At 37.7% G+C, this 24,617-nt stretch overlaps 1 protein-coding gene across 5 annotated transcripts in view; it reads right to left on the reverse strand.

Annotated features, from left to right (window-relative positions):
* Positions 1 to 24,617, reverse strand: part of TRPC4 (transient receptor potential cation channel subfamily C member 4) — a 154,751-nt gene that overhangs the window by 32,125 nt on the left and 98,009 nt on the right. The window contains exon 4 of one of the 5 annotated variants that reach the window (XM_009568700.2): positions 13,757 to 14,093. In XM_009568700.2, coding sequence (XP_009566995.2) covers positions 13,757 to 14,093 — 337 coding nt within the window. Of the gene's footprint in view, positions 1 to 12,271; positions 12,650 to 12,707; positions 13,530 to 13,550; positions 13,729 to 13,756; positions 14,094 to 24,617 lie in introns of those variants that run through there. The other 4 variants (XM_054088220.1, XM_054088208.1, XM_054088212.1 and 1 more) reach the window with 4 other exon arrangements.

Genomic DNA, 24,617 nt, shown 5'->3' on the forward strand with positions numbered 1-24,617 from the left:
TTTTGTGGACTGCAATACACCCCTCACATTTCAGACACTGCTCTGGATCACTCCTGCTCAAACTGCAGAAAGGCACATAAAAATAGCCATTGAGCTGCAGGAGCCTGAGGAGACATGGTTCCAGGCTCAGAGGAGTCCTAGAGCCAAACGTGTAATATGGATAAGGATCCTAAGCCTCAGTGTCAGAGAACAGTTCCTTGGTCTTTTTAAGTTAATAATACACATGTATCCCCGTGATGCTGACACTGCTATGGTACAGAAAGCATACAGTTGCATTGACAGAAAATCCTCAAATAAAAAGGCTTTAAGGAAATCATAGACTTAAATAAACTTTTGTAATTCATCACAGCTAAGCAATTGTCTTTAAAATATGCTCAAAAACCACAGCAGAAATAGGTTGGGTTGATTAATGAGATAAATGCTTAAGTGAGAGGCTGTAGGTTCATTAAAGTCGTCTGCTGAGACACTCCGTGATTCACAGCGTCAAAGACTTGAACTGACACAAATGCAACAAGGCTGTTCTCTGTAATACTATTGCTCAGCATCATATGCTTTGATAGCAATGCCTAAAATATAATAGAATCATGTACAGATTGCAAAAGAAGTGCTGACTAATGCTGCTGCCTTTGATCTGCTCTCTGAGTGAAAAGCCAGACTCTTCTTCCAAGCACTTCCTGGCTTCAGAGAATGAAATGTAGAGTTGACACTAACAGAGAAATACAAACCTATTATAAAATAGTGGAAGAAAGGTTATGGCTATTGCAAATTTGATCATTTTGAATTAGAAGCACAAGTAATTCAAACTACCAGTAATGCTGAAGTCATTTGGCAGCTAAAGTTCTGAGTATACTTTGACATTGTAATGGTGGTTGTTCTAATATTTTTTCTTGGTACAAGACAACTTTTATGTTCATCTTGATGCAGGACTTGTTCTTTTCAAGCAAATGATTATGGAAAACCAGAAATTCTACATTTTTGTTGGCTGTATTGTAGATGTGATAGTTTAGCCTTTCTTGCCCAACCAAAGCATCTAAGTGCAGACTCCATATATAAATACAGTTACTGAGATCTTATGGGACACCAGAGAACTTGAAGCTAGGCTGACTGATGGACGCATTTTTGACAGACACACTATTCATGTACAGTAAAGCTTCCCAGACACGTCTTTTTGAAGGCAAATCTTTGAAGGTGCATAATCCTAAGTGCCAAAATCCGCAGCTCCAGGGCAATCTCACCATGGAATCTGAGAACAGAGTGTTTGGTAGTACCAGGTCTCTATGGGTAGGTATCCTGAAAGGTGCTCAATTAGAGCAGCAAATGATGGAAGAACAGGGATCTGTAAATCCTCCCAAGTGTGCTTGAATGGTTATCCTAGAAAAGCATACTCTGAAATTCTGGAGCCTTTCTGCAAAGCAGAAGACTTCTCTAAGGTCTGCTGAGCTTACATGGTGGAGCTATTCCGAACAACAGACCTCAGAGATTCCAAGTTGTTCTGTTCAGTATCAATTTACAGTCACACCACCAGAGGTCTTGGATTCTTGTTGTAGATCATAACTATATCTTTTTGCAAGAACAAAAGGTTGGGGTGCAGGGAAGAAGTCAGTTTGCTTTTATCTTCCCAAGGTCTTAACATATGCCGATTCTGTCACATTCATTGGGAGAATCAGGAAAAGGCTAGGAAAAATTATCTATTTTTTAAAAAAGGAAAAGTCATCCAGAGATCAGGGCAGCATTATCTCTGTGTCAGTGCACATTTCCCTTTTCCATTTAAAAGACTGGACACAACTTGACTTTATTATCTAAAGAGACTTTGGGGCAATTCCAAAACATGACCTGATGTGACAGAAGAGGAGAAGGCGTGTAGTGACAAGAACGTCTAATAGGTGCATTGTTACAGGTAGGAAAGAGATGTGGCAGCCAGGCATTGTCTGTTTATTAACGTGTCAAAGCAGCAATATTATCCCATAGTGACAGAGCTCATGTCAGAACTACTTATTCAGCAACAAGAAAGACGACATCTCAGGAAAGAAGAGGGGACATCACCAGCCCTAACACAAGCACTATGGAGAAACTACTAAGAGAAGTAGTCAAATACAAGGAGTAGATCTAAAAGCAAGAGCCTTTAAACAGTCAGTTTGGGAAGAAGTTCATTGCCCAAAGCTTTCTTTATGTCCCTGGAAGGAAATAAGCATCTCCAAGGCAATAACACTGTCATCTGCAAATGGTCCAATCTTCCCACCGACTGAAAAGCAAGCCATGGAGGACTAGGCTGAACTAAAACAGGTGTTTAACTTTCAGGTGCCTGTATTTAGCTGAAATAATTCCACCCAGGGCAGATCTTACTGTTTAGAGCTGGATAATCTTTGCTACATTCTGTTTGTCTCTTTACTCCAACTGTGTCTTTTTCTATCTCTTCACACCACCTAGATTTCACACCTGCCTCTTATACTCTCATCTATCCATTCCCCACCAACCTGTTTTTATCATTTCTTGCCACTTGAAAGGAAATTATCAACATTATGCAGCTCTTCCTCCTGATTAATCAAGGACTTAAATTGAAAAGTTGAAGGTGAGACTTCCAAGCATTTGTTGCATTGTTTATAACCAGATATTGGAGCAGTAAAAAAAAAGAAATAACAGCATGCGTATTTTGAAATAGGCTGAGACAACAGAAGCAAATCTCACCCTGTGGTTTTAATGGGATAAAATAGACATAAATTCAGTGCAAGAATTCACACAGACCACATGAGGCCCTAGGAATGACAGACAACATGGAGATGTTTTGTATAGTACTGTGGAGTATTGCACATACAAGCTGATCAACACAAACATCTGACTGAAGTCCAGCTTGCCTGATGCAAGAAAGGAACAAAAATAGATCAGATAAAATAAATTTGGATTAAAAAATAGAATGTATGTGCTAAATATAGTTTCTTCTAGCAGTAAACATTTCCGAACATTGATGGAAAAAGTTTCTTCTTCTAAAATAAACCTTGCATATTGCAAAAATACATATTATCCAAGCCAACAAAATGGGTAGAAGTTAAATGTTTCTTACTGAAGAACAAAAGGCACTGAAAGAAAGAACTTTCTTAGAAAAACATCATCTTTAATTACAAGACCTTTAAAAATCATTCAGAATTGAGTAATGAATACTCAATACTACATATGACTAATCTGTAGAATTTTGTGTATGTAGATACACCAACACATATACACTGATAAGAATGGTGTTTATGTATTTATCTACAGACTTAGATACCGAAGCTGTACTCCCAGTTTTAAACTATTTGGATACTAAACACCGAAATGCCTTTTAAAAAAAAGTGGACCTGCATCTCTGCTCATAAAGTAAGATTCAATTTGCACAGTCACACTTTGCAACTTTAGGGCAGCAGCCCAATACTGTTATGAAAGTCTTCTGTCCCTTTGGATAAAGCCTTGGGTTCAACACAATATCTTTTTGTGCAAAATGGCAGGTAAAAATTCTGAATCTATTCTGATTCATCTCATTATCAGTTTGCAGCTACCTAAACCTATGATTTTACTCAAGGAACTCGTCTCTCATCCCCATGCAAAAGAAACAAACAACAAGAAAATAGCTGCCTATGAAATCCATTTAAATGTGCATTAAGTTCTAAGACAAAAAAAATCCTATACGTTGTCTAAATTCTTGTCTTGCACTGAATCCTGAGCAAATACAAAAGTTAAATATATTTATTGTTAACTGCAAAATTCATGAAAATGTTATGCCACTTACATAACACTGTTTGTGTTGTTATAATTATGGTTAAAGCATCACTGTAAATAATAACATCAAGATTTGTTAAAATATATATCAAAGGCAGCATCCTGGATTATTTTTAGTTTTAAAAAGATTTGTGGATCCCTTGCTGATTTTGTCCTTACCTTTCCCACAAAAGGTTGGTTGCTCTTTGCTATTTTTGTTCTTTAATATTTAGTGATGGGAAGCAAGACGTTCTTCACGGTCATTTTCTGCATGCCAACTTCAACAACAACCTTTCTCCAATGTTTCTTGGAGAAAATATTTTCACTGGACTGTGAAACTATTTAACTGACAAACTTTGCTCCACCATGCAATATACTTTTTCACAGACACAAGAAGTGAGACAAGCTGCAAATGATCTAAAGCTCTTTGAAGCAAAGGAAAGTCATTTCAGGGAACTAAGTGAGCATTGATAAGACTTGAAATACCCCTTCTGTTTTACACCTAGACTGATGAACTAATCTCTGCTGAAGATATGTGAAGGTAACAAGAAGAACAGAGAGTCATCCTGGCATAATTCAAAGGCTCCCAATCTCTGGGGCATATTCTGTTAGTAGAATACAGCGATTTCAAAGGAAGATGGACAAAATTAGAAGCACACCTTCTGCTTTCACCTGCAGACAGGGAAATGGGTGTTTGGAAGTCCCAGCTTTTGTCCCAGCTAGCTCTTTTCCCAGGACAGTTATAATCAAGCAAGCTGACCCTGGGAATTGCTGGTTTAAATTATCTATGAACACAATTTAACACTGAGAAGACTTAATATCTAATCTCGATTCACTCTTTGTCTTCACTCTCTGTATAATTTAATTTAATTCATTCCCTGACAGAAGCAGTGAATATGAGTTTAGTAATGCCTCTGGAGTGTAGTGAAAAGGTAATATACAATACAAGGATTATGAAACATTCAAGCTTTTTTGCACGGACTATATTTTGTAGAGCTGAGAGCATTCAGTGCTGATTACGTACCAGCACTGTTTACTCTTGTGTTCAAGGAAATGTGTAATTTCTAAGAAAGAGTCATCAGCTGCAAATGCAACTGATCTAGGCATGGCATGATGAATTATGGTGTTACATATATGTACTTCAACCACTACGGAATGGCAAGTGTGAAGACTTTGGACAATCAGCACTGAACAGTCTCTCAAATATTTATGGCTTAGTTTCACCATCTAGTCCAACAGCATCAGATTGTTCAGTTGCTTATTTACTCATGAAGGTATCCATATAAGTGGTCCAGCTGTTCTCTTAATCCAGTATCTTTAGAAGGAACAGTAGCCAGTATCCTTAGACCACACACTTTCTTTCATAACTTGAATAGCAAGAAGTCTGACTTTCACAGTACCCCTGTAAATGTGAAAAGCAAATATATGTAAATTAGCAGTTAATTGTTTTTTTTTGAGCAGTCTTTTGAATTTCCTTTGCAAAATGTTCTGAAATGCAAGTGAATCGTATTTCATTGTCATAGAGGAAGATTAGAGGAGATTTAACATATTACATTTATCTTAACATAATTTATCTTGGCCCTTTTTCTTCTCCTATTTTTTCTTTTCTGTAAAACAGGGTTTTAGTAAGGAATAGGAATATAAGCCAAAAAGTATTTAATGTCCTGGAGTGTATGCAAAAATGAATTGCAACCCTGGGTTGACTATTATGTTCAACATGAGTTGGCCAGTGGCGTTACTAAAGTTAAAATTAATCAAAGATGTTCATCCAAAACATTTCAGGCTCAAGCACACAAGCTTTCCATACCGTGGACTGTAGACAGCGATGATGTAGTTATCACGATCTAGAGTAATAAGAATGACACTGTATTTTTTTTAATGTATCATGTGCAGAAGTGTCTCATGTCATTTTAGATGTACTAAATATCCAGGCCAGTCACCCCATTCATTTCCAAAAAAGATATAGGCTTCCTGTAGGGTATTTATTATAAGTGCACTGCTCTCTGACAATATCAGACTTCAAAAATAGGCCCAGATGCCTCTCTGGAGGCCCCTGAGTTTCTTTATGTTTATGTTTATTTAATCTCCTATTTCATAAAAGCCAAACTTGCTAAATGCATGAATTTGGAGTAAGGGGCTATGTACAGGTATCTAAATATAGAGTACAGAATTTTGCACATTTCAGGTTTTGAACTCTGCTCTACAATAATGTTGTAGACAGAAATATAGCCAGTCAAATGCATTGGTCTGTTCTCTCAGGTAGTTTCTCACAGGAATCTACAAATCTCTTTAAAGAGAAAGTACATCCTCATTTACTGCTTGTAAATCTCTATTAAGCTCAACAGATTTACAAGAGCATGCATAATTTTCCTCATTATCCTTTAATCTCCCTGGCTTAATTGAAACTGTTTGTAGTAAGTATTTAGCAAAATTGATTTAATATGGAAAATAGTTTCTTTCACAAAAATATTGTGGAGACGATAAGGAGTAAGGCTTATACACTATTATCACAGGCAGCCTTCATTTCTAAAGCAATATGTACCCAATGGGTATAGTACTGCACTTTTACATTCATTAATGTATTTTAACTCCTAACATCTGTATGTTCCTTGTTTTTGCCAGAACTTCCTATATTCTTTTGATGTTGCTAGGATAATGTAATGAAGATATTCTTACTAGGTAGTTAACAGTAAAAAATACAGTTTTCAAGCATGAAAAACAGCTTAAATCCACAAAGGGATACAAGACCTCCAGGCAGAATAAATTAATGTATAGCTCGTCTATGAAACACAGAAAGGCCGTTATAGCATTTATCAAAAGCTCTCAGAAGTCTGCACAAACCAGCTTGGCATTGTATGTGCAGCTCCAGGCAAGGCGAGAACTGGATATTTAAGAAGGTAGGGAACTGCTCATCCTCTTCTCTCTTATTAACAGGCATGTAAGGATTTGGACATCTCAATACCAAGGATCATGTTTGGGAGCCTGGAATCAGGAAGGAGTTTAGTCATTGAAATACTCTGTGATTCAATGTTGAAATTAACTACGCAGCACTGAAAGTAATTTACCATGCAAGAGACCTAAATTACCCATAAATTGCATTTTATGCTCACTTTGAGTTTCAAGCACCTAGCTGGAGTCCACAGCCTATGAATACTGAGTGCTAAGACAGCCTGGACAAGAGGAACAGCAGGAAATGGAAATAGGAATGACTCTCAAACACTGCATCTCAGGGCTTCAGGTAGACGTCTACATGAGTCTGAACTTCACCATCCAGAACACCTTCCTTTCCTGAAATGCAAATCCCGCAAGAGTAGTGTGTTTAGCCCTAGAGCTTTATGTTAAAATTCCTACACAGGGAACAGGAGACCTGCCTTTTCTCACCCAGAGGGAAGACTGAACCCCTGTGCCAGGAGAGTACTAGGGCAGGAATAAAGGAGTGGATGTGAATCATTCACAACTCTTGCTAAAAATTGGAGAAAGAGAAACTTAAGGAGAGACAATCAAAGAAGACAAAAAACCCAACAGGTGTCTTTAGCTTCCTTACTAAAGGGCTCTTTAGGAAGGCAAAGGCATCAAAGCTAGGGTTTGCACACATGCTGAAGGCTTTTTCTGTTTTATTTATCCTCTGGCTATATATTTGTAACATTAAAATGTGAAATATTTGAATGCTAGAGGAGCAAAACCAATGGCACTCAATTGAAAACAAGACTGAAGCCCAAAGAGTATCCTAGGATCCTGCCAAAACCTGCTTCCATCAGCAAAATATTGTGACTGCAAGAAAACATCCAATTGCACTAAATATTTGCCTATATATCATTATTATATATTATCTTGTAAAAGTACTGTTCTTGTTTGCAGCTCTAAGGCATTGCCTGAGGGAGGGATGCTTTCCATAGCTAATAAAAGTGTATGTAAAATGAACATTCAGTTAGTCATCGTTAAGGAAGAGAAGTCCCTTTATTTTTAATTCTCTATTTAAACACTGCAAAAGGCTATTAGAGTTAGGCAGAACACTTTTCCATCTAGCTTAAATTGAGGATGATCCTGAATGCTTAGGGGAAAAGATTTGAAGACAGGATAAAGTAGACGCTTCTAGGTTTGCTAAGTGCAGGAGTATCCTTGTCCAGAGATCACATCTTTGCCACTGTGACTAGGAACCACCAATTAAAGGCCTATTGTGACACTATGAATGGGATTCAGGAATCAAAGCACAGTTTGTAGCTCCACTTTAAATTGAAGACACATTAACAAAGGCTTTTCAAATTTAGGAGAGAATAGCCAAAAACACGTTGCTACCTATTTTTAACTGCAGGTCATAGCACCATTGAAAATGTTTCCCCAAAGAGAAAGTCTCCTGACTTATTTATCATACTTAGAACACATCTTTCTTTGCCTGCAGTTTTGGAAATGACAACACTATTCTAGATTAAATCTTAAACACACAAAGACAAGTATCAGGCAACACCACCAAAAACTGAAAAATAAAATAGTCATCTACATAGAAAATATTAATCTGAAATATTTAAAACCTAGTAAACCTACAAGTAACTGAGTAAAAGGTCCTATTATGGCAAGAGTCAGGCAGTCCTGGTAAGAAGTGGCTTTCCTAATGTTTAAATAGATAATTTAATTAGTGCATCCAGTTTTGGGATCACCAGTAAGGAAGAGATGTTGAAGTGAACCTAGTGAAAGGCCATCAAAGTGACTCGAGGCTAGACCACACGATGGGCAAAAAGAAGCTGAAGGAACTGCATTTGTTTAGTCTAGAGAAGAGGATGTGAATGGGGAGATACTACTGCTGTCATCCACTAATGAAATTGCTGCTTATGAACAACTGGAGCTAGACTTGTGTTAGAGGTGCACATTAGAAGGACAAGAGGTAGGGATTGCATATTGTGGCACAGGATATTCCAGCTGAAACTAGGAGAAAAGCTCACCAATGGCTAGACACAGGCAGAAAATGCTGAGAGGTGGTAGAATATCTGTCCCTGGAGAAATTCAAGATTTGACTGGACAAGGACCTGACCAATCTGGTCTATCTTTGTACTTAGCCTGTGTTGACCAGTAGTTTGGACTAACTGACCTTGAGTGGTCATTAGGTGCACTACCTGTCTTTCTGACTGAAGTTGTGTTCCAGGTTTGTTTGGGATTATTTTCCTCTTCTGCACTTTATTTGTCACTACTGTTTATGTATTGTTTCACCTTGGTGTTTATATTAGCTTCTATACCTGCCCCCTGGAACAAGCTAAAATTTGTATTAACTGTATCTTTTTTTACACAACACTTTCTTGACCAAATTTAGAAGACGATGCACGATCTACTTGCCATCACTATAATCACTTCATCAGAAGCATCCTGCTGTGCCATCGGTTTGAATGTACATTGTACTAGGAACAGACAAAAATGTATGGTCTCATACATTCCACCAGCAGTTTGCCGACCACAAATGTTTGCAGAATGCACAGTTCACAAGCATCCACATTCTCTATAGATTCACATACTTCAATAATATAATCGATTCTGACAGAAAGATGGGGAAGGCATTGTTAGACATCCAGTAAAGCTGCATTCCTGCTTGAGGCACTATTCTGAACGACATAATTCCGATGAACATTCAAAGATGCCCATAAAAGAGAGAAAAACTCATCAGAACAAGTTTGCCTAAAAATGTTCTTTTTGCTGCAGCCACTCTGAACAACCGGCAGAGAGCATTTTAACCACTTCTACTAAGCACCAAGTTTGGCTGATTGTCGTCTCTCTCCCCTGAAGTTTGTAGTAATTCCTGGTAAGACAAATGTCCACCATGACAACGTTTAGTGTGATCACTGGTAGTGTTGAAGCTAGGGTTTAAAGCAGAACAATTATGGCAAGTCTAGAGCCATCAATATGATCCTCACAGGTGCTGCAGTCAAGGCACACAGAGGATAAAGCCAAGTCTTATTTAATTTCCCTTTTGCATCACTGTTAACACACTGAGAGACTATAGCAACTGGATGGGGAATTTGGTGATGGAAAACACTGTTCTTCCTCGCTTTTTTGCACAAAATAGAATTCTTTTTATTCCTGTCCTTTTTTTTTTTCAGTGGCAATGGATTTTTAACTATAGGAAACAGGCCTATGTTTCTGTAGCATGAAGCACCTGGCATGTTTGGGAGAACTGAACAAACTGCTAATAAGAAGAACAAAATTAATTTTCCTTACTAGTAGCAGCTTTTTTCTTACTTGTTTAAATGCAAGGACAGGAGATTCTGACTCATTTTGAAATATTGTTCCAGAATTGCTTCTTTAAGTCATAACATTAGCCTTGTTAGCATAGAATCATAGAATAGTTTGGGTTGGAAGGAAACTTAAAGATCGTCTAGTTCCAACACCCCTGTGATGGGCAGGGACACGTCCCACTAGATCAGGCTGTCCAAGTTATACTGACTTATTGTCTGCGGACAACTGCCACATACTGTAACACCACTTGTGTAATCATTTAATCACATAAAAGTCAAAATTAAGGCAGAAATTTCCTTAAGAGACTTTTTAAAAGTATATCAATAGTCTTCATGGAAATGCAACCCAGTGCAGGTTTTTTCCTCCTACTCTAGTGACACTTCGAATATCTGCTAATTATGCACAATCACCATTCTATTACATAGTAGCAAGGAAATGCTAATTATTGTTTGATCAGTGGAGAGCTTAGACCGTTATGGACAATCTTAAAACTTCTTAGGTTCTATGAAGGTTCTATACACATGCTGAAATTCCTTTCGATGAGATGCCTGAAAAGTGGAGCTCCCCTTCCTCTTTTCATTTTAAGGGAGATAGCTATAGAGATGCAAATTATACGCAGAGCTATTTGAACTAAGAGAAAGTTGAAGAATTCTATTGTTTAAAATGCTAATAGTTTTGACATGCTGTAGCTGCTCCAGAATAACCTTTGCAAAAGGGTTTACTTGGTCACATTCCCAATCTCGGAGAACAACTATAGCTCTAGAGCCACATTAGCTTTGTCTCAGATGTTAACATATTTCCTCTACATCCAGAAAATGCAAAGTTATTTCTATGTGCCTCAGACTTAGTCTCTGTAATTCCAGAGTGCTACATTTACTCTTTTTAAAGACATTGCACAACTGTGTAGTTTGAAGAGATGACATGATGGACCAAATTGTGGCCTGGACTCTAACTGTAGCTTATTGATGAGGACTTAATAAAAATATTTAGTTTATTAAAAGCTTACCAAACCTCAGTTTGCATGTTTTTGAATATGAAAACAGCAGGTTTTGATTAAAATTCATTCCTTTAAAAAATGCAAATTAAAAAACTGAAATAGATGTATTCATCACACGCTATGAGGTGTGTGTCAGTCTTCTTCAGTGACAGTTGGAGCCTAGGTAGCTAATGTACTCCCCGAGATTTTGACGGGTGCATCTGGGGCCTTATTATTTGGGTGGCCTAAGGCACTGCAGCAATCAAAGTCTGAAAGCTGAACCCAGCAAATATAAAGCTAGAAGTACTGGAAACCACTAGTCAGGAACCACTAGAGATCAGTGTCTAAAATAACATCAGTTTAGATGCAAGAGGTTTTGGAAGCCACAGTTTCTCTGAGCATTACATTGTAGATTAACCACAAGCTATCTGACCACGTGGTATCTGACTATTGATCTTTATACATGTTCATGAATATTTGTTTATGCAAGCAACCTACTTGACTTGACCTGTACTGCTCGCAGAGGAAGGGCTCGTTCAGCACAGGCAGTACTGGCATAATCTGACCACATGAGTCTATACTCTAAATATTAATGCTGCTTTTAGAAATGATAGTCATCTTGACAGTCATAATTCTCAGGGTTAATAGCTTCTTCAAACAAGTGATTTCGGGTTATTCTAAATCCTTTCCTAAGAAAATAACCATGTCAGAGGTTGAGGGCAACAGAGGTTCTTCCTCTTCCCACTGCATATTTTCTGGAGAAGAATTGGTCATAAAAATTTTAGAACTGCCTTTAAGTGAAACTAGTCATTATTCTTCTCAAATTGTACCTTTTTCTCTGAGTTCTAATTTCTTTCTTTAAAAAGACAGGTTAGTGATAAAACCCATTTTGGCATGTCAAAGTCTATGTGTTAGCTATGCATTTATTCTTTGCATTCTTCCACCTCTGGATACTTTGAAAGCTGGATAGATACTGACAACCTGCTATTTTGGAAGGCTGAACAGAAAAGCTACTAATACCTCCTCTGGGCATGGGACAGAAGAAGTACAGAAGAGCCACATGCTCCTCCCCAGCACTGAAACTTTTATTTCTAAGGAAGTAATGTATCAAATTAATGAACTTTATATTGGTTTCCTATTTCTTCATGCTCCAGAATTGAGAAAATTTGGTTTGATATTTAAAAATGAATTTCACTCACTAAAATTAGTTTGACTTGTCTGCGGGAAATGTCATTCTAAGCAGTCTGCCAGATTGATTAATTCCTTGGCAATAATGCTAGATATTGGTTTGTTTTTTTTTTTTTTTTAATGTTAGTAGCATTATTTACCCAGCAAAGGACTACATACCTTATGCTGAGGACTGCTGGTGAGGATTGTGTTATGTTGTGTTATTATGGGGTTACTTCAGAAAGTAGTCCATCTGTGGAAGCTAGATCCTCCTCCGAGGTTCCCGACAAGTAAGAGTATACAGGGTTTTCAGTTATGTATGCTTGTTCACTTAAGTGAAAGACAAATGTAGACCTGCCTCCTGCTTCCTGCAATGCTCAATTGAGCAGCATATAAAGGAAAAAGCCACTGACTCATGCATCTCTGAAATATCAGGAACTGCCAATTAGTATATTATAAATTCAACACTGCAATGTAAATTATAAATAATGAACGATACCAAAAGCCTTGGCTGTTTGGTTGCTTTGAAAAAAGGCTAGGTGTATGGGAAAAGCTGCAAAAGTGAAGACAAACTTAATGAGAAGCTCTGAGAGAGGTAACGGTATCAAAACCTCACCAAAACATTTCAGAGAAGTTTGTGTTTGAAGTATGTGATGACAATTTAAATGAAGATATCAAACTTAAATTCTTGCAGTTAAGGCCACTAAGTCCCTTCTTCTACAATTTCATTTCAATCAAGAACACATATATTTGGCCTGACCTGGTCCAATTTGTGTTGGTTCTGAAAATAAAAAACAAGGGAGAGACCACAGCATACCAAGAGAGATACCATCTATCAGGGAGACATGCAAAGGTAGGGAGGACCTAGGATAGTCCAATCCAATAGGATAAAGCAATCACATAAGAAGACATATAAAGGTGATATGGCCCACACAAAGTAGATGTTCAATAATCCCAGACTGAAATTTCTATTTTAAACTATCAGGACAGAGTGGGACGTTTTTCCCTCATTTAAAAAATGCTAGGGGATTTTCTCATTCTTTCTGATGTGTAATATTTTGTTTAAAGTTGAGTGACAAGTTCTTATTAATACTTTTGCACAGAAAAAAACCACTCTGCATGTACTTTTTAGTAAAAATACTCTCTTGAAAATGCCAATCAACCCTATTTGCAACAGACGATTCTGTCATATTAGAAAGAAGCATACTTTGGGTTAACTAAGATTAGTGATAACACACCAGAAAGGACATTGTGCTTCATTCTAATGCATCAAAAATAATTATTGTGGCAAAGGGATCCTTTTTTAAAACAGACTAATGAAGAAAAAAATATATGCATGCTTAGAAGAACCAGAACAATTTCTGGCCTGGTGAAAACAGATATTAAAAAGAATATAAATATATATGTTTGGGAAAAGTGCTTAATCACAGGAAAGAACCCCCAATATCTTTTGTTCTACCTCACTGTAATATGCTGGATTTTTAAACTCTTCCCAAGTTGCCTACTACTCTTGCTAGTTTTTGAAAGAGATGGACCATTCGCCTGTTTTGATAGGTCAGGAACTCATGGCAGAACTTTCTGCTGTATCTTTCTGCCTCAGGAATGCTTGGCAAAACCATGGGGGTCAAAACATTTTCACTGTATTTTCTTTAGTAATACATTTACCCAGGACCCACGGTAATATCATCCACTCGACGATGGTTGGTGGTGGTCCCTGCATGCTCAAGTCTGACCTGTCAATGTGCTGAGAGGCAAGCAACAGCAGGAACAGAAAAGTCAAGTAGGATGCAGTATGGCAGATAAATTTGATAAATGGCTTTCTGATGAACAGCCCTAATGGGCTTTTGGGAGCTATCAGGTAGCACACAGAGAAGACCGGGAAAAGGAGTCCTATCACAACACATGTCAACATCTTCACAGCCCAGTGTCGCCTTCTCCATCCGGGGAACTCATCATACCAGCGGGATGCGAGCAGCTGCTGGCAGTTAGGCTGAGCAACAAACTACAGAGAGAAAAAGAAAGGAAGACAGTTAGCTCCTTGTTACCTCTGTAAAGTTATTTCCATGCTATGTATGTCACAATAAGTAATTTTTGAATAGAGATTAAGAAAATAAAAGTTCTACAGCTTGTGCAAGATCACTCATACTCATAATACCAGTAAGACAGGGCTGGGTCATCGTGCCCTTCCTTCATCACAAAAAGTATAGTACAAAGCCACCAAAATTCACATTTCACAATTAAGCTTGATTCTCTGTAGGTTGGGTACACAAAGAGCCAATAGATTGTAAAACTGATGTGAAACTGAAAAACAAGTTCACAAATATTTCCATTATTCAACTAGAAACATTTAAACTGAATTCACATAACCTGAGATGTAAGTCACTCTGAAAACAGAAAGCACAACTGAGACCTGTGAACATTGGAACAAAATTCCACAGCCATGAACAAATTATTCTTAGTATGCTCCCTTCTAACTTTTTAGAAATCAGGCTTTCATGCTTTTACACTAACAAATCTCTTACAGACATATTACATAATGCTTGCACAGTATGAACTAAGCACAAGCATTCCACAGGGCTTCATTAATCCTTGTCAGGACATACTGCTATCCTATACAATATTTTATAGTCTGTCTGTTCTCCATGTTGTCATTTCAGTTTTCAAAATACGATATTTAAAATTGAATTTCACCAGAAACCCCCTACACCCAGAAAATAATTCATATTTTCCAGATAGATTTTCAAAGGTTTAAGTGTATTCCAGGGTTTTAATTCATATTTTTATTTGTTCACTAGTTCCTATTTTTCCAAATGCTTCCTTTTATAAAGAAAACAGAATAGCAGCAGCATGCTAGACTTGACATAAGAGATAAGAAGCAAGATATTAATCAGAGATCCCCAGTTGTTGCATTTCATTAAATAAACCCAAAACAACAGAAAGAAATAAACCAAACATTTTCATTTGTTACACATATCTATATATACTGTGTTCAGTTCTGGGCCCCTCACTACAAGAAGGATGTTGAGGCTCTGGAGTGTGTCAAAGCTGGTGAGGGGGCTGGAGAACAAGTCTTATGAGGAGAGGCTGAGAGAGCTGGGGTTGTTTAGCCTGGAGAAGAGGAGGCTGAGGGGAGACCTTATTGCTCTCTACAACTACCTGAAAGGAGGTTGTGGGGAGGAGGGAGCTGGCCTCTTCTCCCAAGTGACAGTGGGCAGGACAGGGGGGAATGGCCTGAAGCTCCGCCAGGGGAGGTTCAGGCTGGACATTAGGAAAAAAAAATTCACAGAAAGGATCATTGGGCACTGGAACAGGCTGCCCAAGGAGGTGGTTGAGTCACCTTCCGTGGAGGTGTTTAACGGACAGGTGGATGAGGTGCTGAGGGGCATGGCTTAGGGGTTGTTAGGAATAGTTGGACTTGATGATCCAGAGGGTCATTTCCAACCTAGTGATTCTATGATTCTATGATATACATGAATGGGATTAAGTCATTAGCTGAAGCCTTAAAACAGCTATGAAGAAACTTCTTTGTCTTATTAATAATAAAATTGTCAATTTACACCAAACACTTTTCACTGGGATTACTACTGGGAGAAGATGTTACTTACCCCGGAATGAAATGAGAGTAAGCATGCATCATTCTAGACATCTGGATCTCGTCAGAAAAGTTAACCTCAGCCAAATTCAAACCTGGTGTATTTTAATGAAATGCCAGGGTCCTTAGTAGAGACATATTTGCCTACCAAATACAAGCACTGAAGCTGCCCCTGACTGTTGTGAAAGAAAATTTACTCATATCATAAGTATCTTGAAAACAGCCTTAGAGAAGAGTAACAGTGTTCTCTTCCATTAGGAAAAATTCATTCGCAAGGTTTCAGGGTGTTTGTTTCAAGATGGAAATGCCTTGAATAATACAGCATGTAATAAGAGCAGATGGTTTCTAAGTTATGGTTTTGTCCATCTCCTTAAAAACCTTTTCACCTCAGCTTGCTTGGGTAAGTACAGATTAGTGCTTTGACTGACTAGTTAAAAAGAATGAATTGTAGACTAGTTCCCGAGTAAAGTAATTTCCTTTTTTACCCCAGAGTGTGCCAGATCAGTGTTTGTTTATCCTCCTTCATAATATCTTCTCATTACATATCCTTTCACCTAGAAGTGATGAGTTCCTATGTTTTTCCTGTGTCCACTTTCTCAACACTTTTGAGCTGTCTTCATTGTGTTGGCGACCCAGGTAAAGGAACAAATTCCAATGGCTAGCAAAGGCTGGTGGTAGGCACAGGGTGCTTATTCCCTGCCAAGAATGGCTAAAACCAAATGTATTTCCCTTGGTGTAATGTGGAGGAAATTAAGTAAAAGGAGTATTTTTTTCCAGTGTTTACCACGTATTGAGCTGCCCTAGGGTTGGGGAAGACCAGAACTGATGCAGAGGTACTTCATCCTATGAGGAGTTGCTTGCTGACTGCACCATATGGAGAGTGCTCCCCACTGGGTGGGCAGTAGCTGATTAGTTATAATCCTTAAATTAATTAATATGTAAAACAGTATTAATAAAGAAAGCATTTCTGAGCAGGCTTGGAAAATTGTTTGTTGTCTACTAATACCCGTATTAGATTTCATCATGTGGTGATTGTATTGCTAAGGTGTTAAGGACAAGGATTGCTTTTTGAAGCACAGAAAGTTTTTCCATAAGTGCACAATTTTTTTAAACTGTAATTTTTAAATAAATTATCTTTCATACTCTTCTCCAAATTATGAGTGATAGGACAGGTTTAGCAGTGGTCAGATCCTCTGACTATAGGAGAAAACTGACATAGTCTATACATTTTACGTGGCTAGAGTTAGGGGGAGCACCATCAGTAATGTACTTTAAACAGCATACTAGACCTAAAACACACAGGAAATAACTAATAGTGTTGCATGGAGTAAGCATATGAAATATTTTGTCAGCATTTTAAGACCCGTATATATAGGAAAGCAGTTCTAGTAGTGCAGGCAAAGGTCTGTAAATGAAACCACAACAGTGTCTACAGATGATATATTGCATTTCTGAGAGATCCAGATATCCAGTTTCATGCTGTCATTTTTATCTAAGAACAATGTTGGCAAGCGTAATTAACAATCTGTTGAAGCAACAAAAAAAACTTGTCTCTTCACTGCAACCTTTTATTTATGGTTCTGAGCCGCACTAGCCATATAAAATACACTGAAACACTCAAGTGTCTTCTTCAGACAACTCGAAAACTATCCTAAATGTACTGGTAATGCTACTTTTACAGTTTATGTTCTTCTGCTTCACTTAAGAAGGAATTGTATGATATTATTAAAAAATGTCCAAATAACTTTTCAACAATTTGACTGCTTGCCCCATTTTTGTCATTGAGAGATTCTCATCATACAGGCTGTGAAATATGTTCCGTAGTGATACCTACATTCATTACATTAGCTGAATAATGGAAGTTCTTGAATGGAGGAAAGTTAAGGTACCCTGATAGGAAGGAAAATGTGGTGAAACTCAGTGGTGAACTCTACAGACTTGTTCCTCAGCTGCTCGGAAAGGAGGATCTTGTTACTGCATTTCCTTCTGGTCCTGTGGACCTGTTTCCACCAGAGAAGATGAAGGGTAGATGTTGTGCACACACAGCTTGTTCCCATGCGTAATAGGTATTAAAGCACACACAGGAACTGAGGGCAGGATAACCTTTCTGGGAACCACAGTGTAAATGCTGCCTCTATAGGCTGTGTCAGACATTACTCGTAGTTCACAGATGGTTGTACAGGTCAAGTAAGTTTATCTGTGATTCATACATTTTATTACTGATCCTGAAGGCTTATTACAATTGACTTTTTTCATTTACCCACTAAAAAGCCCTTACCTACAGAGAAAAAGTCTTCATGGCAAAATTCTCTGAGCAAATGAGTTTTATACTCAAATATAAACTTTTCTACTAGAAAGGAACAGTAAAAGTAGATCAACAAAAGCTATGTTCCAAGCCATAAGACACTGTATATATAAGTGGATGAGATCGCATCTAGGTTGACCACATAGTAAAGCTAAGTCATACAATTCCTCTGTTGAACTGGAAGCTAAAAAAAATTTTCAGTATTTTACACAAATATTTTATGACTAGCAGAAACAGAAATACTCTATGATATTAACTTGCCAGTTCTGCATTGCCTATCCCAAAATATTTTCATTGTAGTGTATTTTTTCTTCCTTAATTGGAGATATTACATTCTGAGATACTCAAAGTATCTTCTGTACTGTCAGTATTATGTTGTGTGTTATTTGACTTCGACATTGTCTCCAAATAATTAGCAATCAGCAAGTTTATATTTTCACATTAAAATGGCTTCAAATAGCTTCTAGCAATTTGTAATTATGTGAGGGCTATTGCTGTAATGATTATTCCTGGTTGCGCATCTTTAGCTCCTTCATAGTCTCCCCATCTGAAAATGTTTTGGTATTCATCCTCTTAGCTGTCATGCTGAGAATTGGCTCATTCCTGAGACTGGTGGAATTCAGAAATTATTCACAGTTCTTTAAAAAATAATCTGGTATAATTAATAGCAGAGCCCAATTCTACTGATATCCAAGCATATGCAGAGCCCAGAATTTCATTTTCACAGCTGATTAAATCTGATCTTTAGTGTTGCTGTAATACACATCCTTCACTCAATGGAAATGATGAAGAAATAACACAAGTGATAGTATTAACTATATTTTCTCTTTAAAGAAGTAATATTTTTACAAGAATAGTTATTTATACATAATTTTTTTTAGAAATAATGTATCATCCGAATAAGCCAAGTCAGTTCCTTACTGTAGCACAATATTACCTTTTTATTTCATTGTGTTAGTAAATACGCAAAGATATTTTTTTAAAAAAACCTTGTAATAGAATCCTCATTTTTACAGTTCCAAGCAGCCTAGCAAAATCTGAGGTCCAAATTAAATCCTCATTCTGAGATCAGTAGGTGACTTAATGCATTTTATATACCAAAAGAATGTTATTTGTCATCTACAAATGAAAGCCACCAAAGGAAAGTGATTTCCTATTAGACATATGTACAACTGAGTTATGCTGTAACACAAAAAAACCTACCCCAATACCATTCTCTGACAGATGAATGTTAAGGAACTTTTCTGGGGAGGAAGTGGGGAAAAAAAAAAGGTCATCATAAAGTTTCTTAGTAATACTTTTCTAAAGTCATGGCCAGATCCTCTGTTGTGCTCCCTTGTACTGCCACTATAGGCAAGCTGGCAGGAAATGTCAGCTCTGAGATCTAGTACTTTGTCACACATTTTCCAATGATGGTGCTCAAGTTCAACTAGAATTAAGTCCAATTACTTTTTCTTTCTCTCCAATATTTTACTTTTCATATTTACATATTTTCACAGATATTTAGTGAAAACCCAGGCTGTTCTAGTTATTTTAACCTTCAAATTTAGATGTCAAAACTATATACTGGTTGTGAAAAGTAAATTTGCTTGGCACTAACAACAGATTCAAGTCTCAACCTCATTAAGGAAGCTCCTAAATGTGGCAATTTGTTTCTCTCTACAGAGACAACACAGCATATTTTTTGCTATATCTTTCCCCAAAGATTATATGTGTGGAATTCAGCACTTACTTCTTGAGGACTGGATCATTAAGACAAATAGCATTTAATTGCAACTCAAATGATTTAGCATTATTGACTGGATAGCACTACACTTTCCTTTCTAAAAGCTAGGGACCATGTTCTGGACTCCTCTGGGCACAGTTACACTGTCTAGTTTCTGCCTCAAGTCTGAAGCCCTGACTGCTCTGCCAGTTACTGTGAATCTTCTCATGCCTGTCTGGAGTACAGTGCCAACTGGAGCAAGATATCATTATAATCGTGATTCTTTCTGGACTCAAACCACTAGGTCAAGTTTTCCTCTGCTCTGTCTGCAGTTTCATTATTAAGAGAAGTAGTCAACTCACTCAGGATCAGAGCACCAGAGCGCACCAGATTGCACATCATCAGGCCTTAGATCAGGTCCTTGTAGCAAAGCAAATTCAGAAAATAGATGCTTTCAACATAAAATCCAGAGTTTACACTGCTCTTCCCAAGAACAGAATACAATGCCATTTAAAAAAAAAATAAATGTACTTATCCTATTGTTTAACTTCAAGTATTAGGAGAAAGAAAACAAAAGAAAAGAAAAACATAGAAGACTGATATGTTTTGTTAAAAGGATTAATGAACAGTACTGTACAAACAATGACATTGCAGTTTTTAATTTTAACACTTTAAATTTCCATTTTGCTGCATAAATAGATGCAGAAGCTCTTCACTTGATTCATTACTCCTTCTCAGTAAAATGAATCAACACAGAGAAAACTACTAAAAACCGATTAAATAAGTCAAAACTTATCTACAGTTGCAGTGATTCTGATTAATTGCTTAGAAAAGGCAACAACAACTGAAACTGGTACAGTTCTTAGGAACCAGGTATGCACTAATAGCCTTCTTAAACGTAGTGGTAAATAAAAGTGAATCAGTTGTTGGGCTTTGGAATGAGCATGTAAAATATCTCCAAACTTTATAGCTGGTATGCTGATATAATACTTCTGATTCCCATTCTGGACAAGCATTAAACTTAGCAAAATTCAAAACATTTTTGTAGGGAAAAACAATTCAAGCACTGCTGCAAGTACATGCAGAGATAATACAATATTATTCTTCTGTTACACTGGATCCCTGTTTTTACATACCTAGCTGGTGTTATTTCCATCCATAGCAAACAAAAAAATGATTGATATTTATATGCAAAGGCCTCTCCTTGGGACAGAATAACCCTCTGTAACAGTACAGGCTGGAATTCAATGTCTAGGGAGTAGTGTTGCAGAAAAGATCTGGGGACACTAATGAGCAAGAAGCTGAATATGACCAGGCCCGTGCAGTGAAAAAAGTATAGCCTGGGTCACAGTAGCTGAAGTACAGACAGCACGTCAAGGAAGGTGATAATTCTCTCTTTGGCACTTGTGAGACCACATCTGGAGTTCTGTGTCCTGTTTTTTTTCCCCTACTACAACACAGATATGGACAAACTGAAGTGAGTCCAACAGAGCGCCTCCAGGGGGTTATGGGGCTGGGTCCCATGATGTGCAGGGAGATAAGAAGGTATCTGGTTGTGTTCAGCCTCAAAAAAGAGAAGAATGCTGTTCAGGACTCGCTATCTTACACAAATGAATGGGAGATGCAGGCGTTTCTCAGGAGCACAATGAAAGGATGAGGATGGTCACTAGCAGCATCAAGGCAAGTTCTCATTTTATATATGGAAAATATTCTTCCCTATGAGAATTTTAAACACTGGCACAGGTTGTCCCGGGAAGATGCAAAGTCTCCATCCTTATAAATATTCAAAACTTGATTGGGCAAGTTCCTTAGTGACCTAATTTAACTTCACTGTTAGCCTGGTTTTGAGTAGGGGATAGGACTAGATGATCTTGAAAGATATCTTTCAACTAATTATTTTTTATGATCCCACACACTCATTGCATTAAGCCAAGTAGTGTTTTTTGTAAGGCAACAAAATTCTTGGCAAGAGCCTTAGTAATTGTGTTCACCGCTTTGAATTTATTTATTTAGGTTTGAACAACTTTTCTAAGAATTCAAGGTATTACTAAGATCTTTCCCACAACTGGTTATTCTCTTTGAAAAGAGGCAGAGCCTTGTCTCATATAATTCAAACCTATTACTGCCAAACAATACATAAAACCATTTCAACTGTTCCAAACACTTATGCTGTAATAATCTGTGCATCATGTGTGGGGGAAAAATGACATAATAATCCAAATATTTGCTTAGGTCCATATAACTTCAATCCTATTATGTCCAAAGCTGTCTTCAGATACCTTGGACACCAAGTTTGCTTTTTGCACCAATAATTTCTACAACATAAACTAACTGATAACAAAACAGAAATAGTGGCTGATCATTCTTCCAATATTCATTCTAAGACTGAATAAATAAGATTATAAGCACATTTCATTTATAATCTCAGATAGTTCAAGTCCCTTTTAGGAGACTAAAACCAATATATTTTATAATCAACTTTATATATTAACACAGGTAGAACACACACTACTCATAGCAAAAAGTTTATGTAAAACATCCTATCAACTCAGACCGATAGCCACTTCTGTCAGCCCCAGGGGCAGTAAATGTAAAAAAAAAACCAACAACAAACAAACCTTTGAAGCAGTCAACAATTGTCAGTAGAATGCATCTTACATCCAAGCTAGTTTTCTGTCCTGTATCGGTAAGGCTTCTAAGCATTAATTGGTCAGCCAGAAGGGGTTAGGGTTGAAGTTAGTTACAATCTCACTATCATATCATAGAGTCATAGAATCACAGAATCATAGAACTGCTAGGTTGGAAAAGACCTTTGAGATCATCGAGTCCAGCTGTACCTGTCCATTACTAAATCACATCCCTAAGTACTTCATCTACGCATCTTTTAAATACCTCCAAGGATGGTGACTCAACCACCTCCCTGGGCAGCCTGTTCCAGTGCTTGATAACCCTTTTGGTGAAGAAATTTTTCCTAACGTTTAATGTGAACTTCCCCTGGCACAGCTTGAGGCCATTCCCTCCATTCGCATCACCTGTCAATTGGGAGAAGAGACCACCACTCAACTCACCACAACGTCCTTCCAGATAGTTGTAGAAAGTGATAAGGTGTCCCCTCAGCCTTCTTTTCCCTAGGCTAAACAACCCTACTTGCCTCAGTCACTCCTTATAAGGCTTGTTCTCCGGACCCTTTGTTGCTCTTCTCTGGATATGCTCCAGGACCTCAATGTCCTTCTTGTAGTGAGGGGCCCCAAAGTGAACACAGTATTTGAGGTGCGGCCTCACCAGTGCTGAGTACAGGGTCAGAATCGTTCCCCTACTCCTGCTCGCCGCACTGTTTCTGGTACAGGCTAAGATATTGTTGGTGTTCTTGGCCACCTGGGCATACTACAGACTCATATTCAGCTGGCTGTCAAACAAATATGACAGAATCAATGAGTTCCCTCATATCCAGCTCACTGAAGCATTTTGTCTACTTTTTGTAGCTGCCATGTAACCAGAGAAAAAGTTAAGAAATCAACAATGCAATATTTACTAATCCAACCTTTCAAAATTCACGAGGGAGGTGCAAATATGTTAAAAGCAACCGAAGCACAGAACACAGTGTGAGTTTAATTGGAGGAAAATTAGTTGAGAAAACCTCTGAGTGTGGGAAGTTAGGAAAGGGACTAGAAAGCCAGGTTCTTCCTCTGGGCATTGCTTGCTCATCTGAGAATTTCCACTGGCATCACTGGAGATTGCCTTGCACTTCGCTTGTGCAATTTCTTGCAGAGGTCATGCTATTTATTTTTTTTTTTTCTGTAAAATCAATGGTGATCACTTTACATTAGCAAAGGGCAAATTTAGGTTTCAGTCTGTTAGCTTAGCTTTACAAGCTATCATCCTGAATCCTGATGTGAAAAATGGATATAAGCACAACTGTTCTTGAATCCAAGCTTATGCTGTTCTAGCCAAGTGATAAGAGAACCAACAATGGAGTCATGTTGAACCCCAAGGTCTTTCACTTTCTTTAAAACTGACTATTTATTATGTGAAGCTTGTGTGAAAATGAAGATGCCCTCCAAATCAATGTGAATCCAGTTTTTGGAAAGCATAACACTCATTTGAAGGCTAACTTTATACAGAATAAGGGGGATGAACAAGAAATAAAAACACAGACTGATTACAAAGGCATTCAAACTAAATAAAGCAATAAACTGCATATCTTCTTTTGAAAGTTTTCTATTAACAAGTCTTTGTAGTTACATTAATACTTAAGAACAGAATGTATACAGTCACTCAATCTGCTTTTCTTTCTCTTCAAATACTTTAATGTTTTTCATCTTTAAGTTCCTCTTGTTTAATTTGGCTCTGTGTTTATCTGAGAATGTTAAAGGCTGGGAAATCAGATTAATCACTCAGTTCCTGCATAAAGACTAAGCTGAAATGAGAGGTCTTTGGCAGTGACACTCAGTGAGCATTAGTCTGAGACTAATTTGCTGAAGAAATGCATGTGAGTGTAGCAGATGCAATTATTTCCAGTGTGGCCTTCATGAACCTTCCTCTGGGCTTCAGAGATGATGTTTTTAATTTTTTTCCTTATCTTTACAATTCACCTCTCTTCCCAGTTTTACTTTAAATGAGTTCAGAGGCACTTCTCTTGAATGGCCAGCTGACAGCCACCATGTGCAGCTTCTGTGTTTTAAATATAGAACATGAAATACTGGAAAGAGCAGGGAGAATAGTTGCTTGCTAAAGACCCTTTCTATCCATAAGGTCCTTTACACTTAAGAACAGGCTGTAGTTGAAAAAAAAAAAGACCTTCTCTTGTGAACAGACCTAAGAAATATTGTGCTTCCCCATAATGGGAAGATACCTACAGTAGCTGTTAATGAAATTCTGTGTAGTCAGCATCCAGCAGCCTGGAGAGATAATGACAGTCCTTGGG

Source organism: Cuculus canorus, chromosome 1 (assembly GCF_017976375.1).
Source record: "Cuculus canorus isolate bCucCan1 chromosome 1, bCucCan1.pri, whole genome shotgun sequence".
In the NCBI taxonomy this organism is placed as follows: Eukaryota; Metazoa; Chordata; class Aves; order Cuculiformes; family Cuculidae; genus Cuculus; species Cuculus canorus.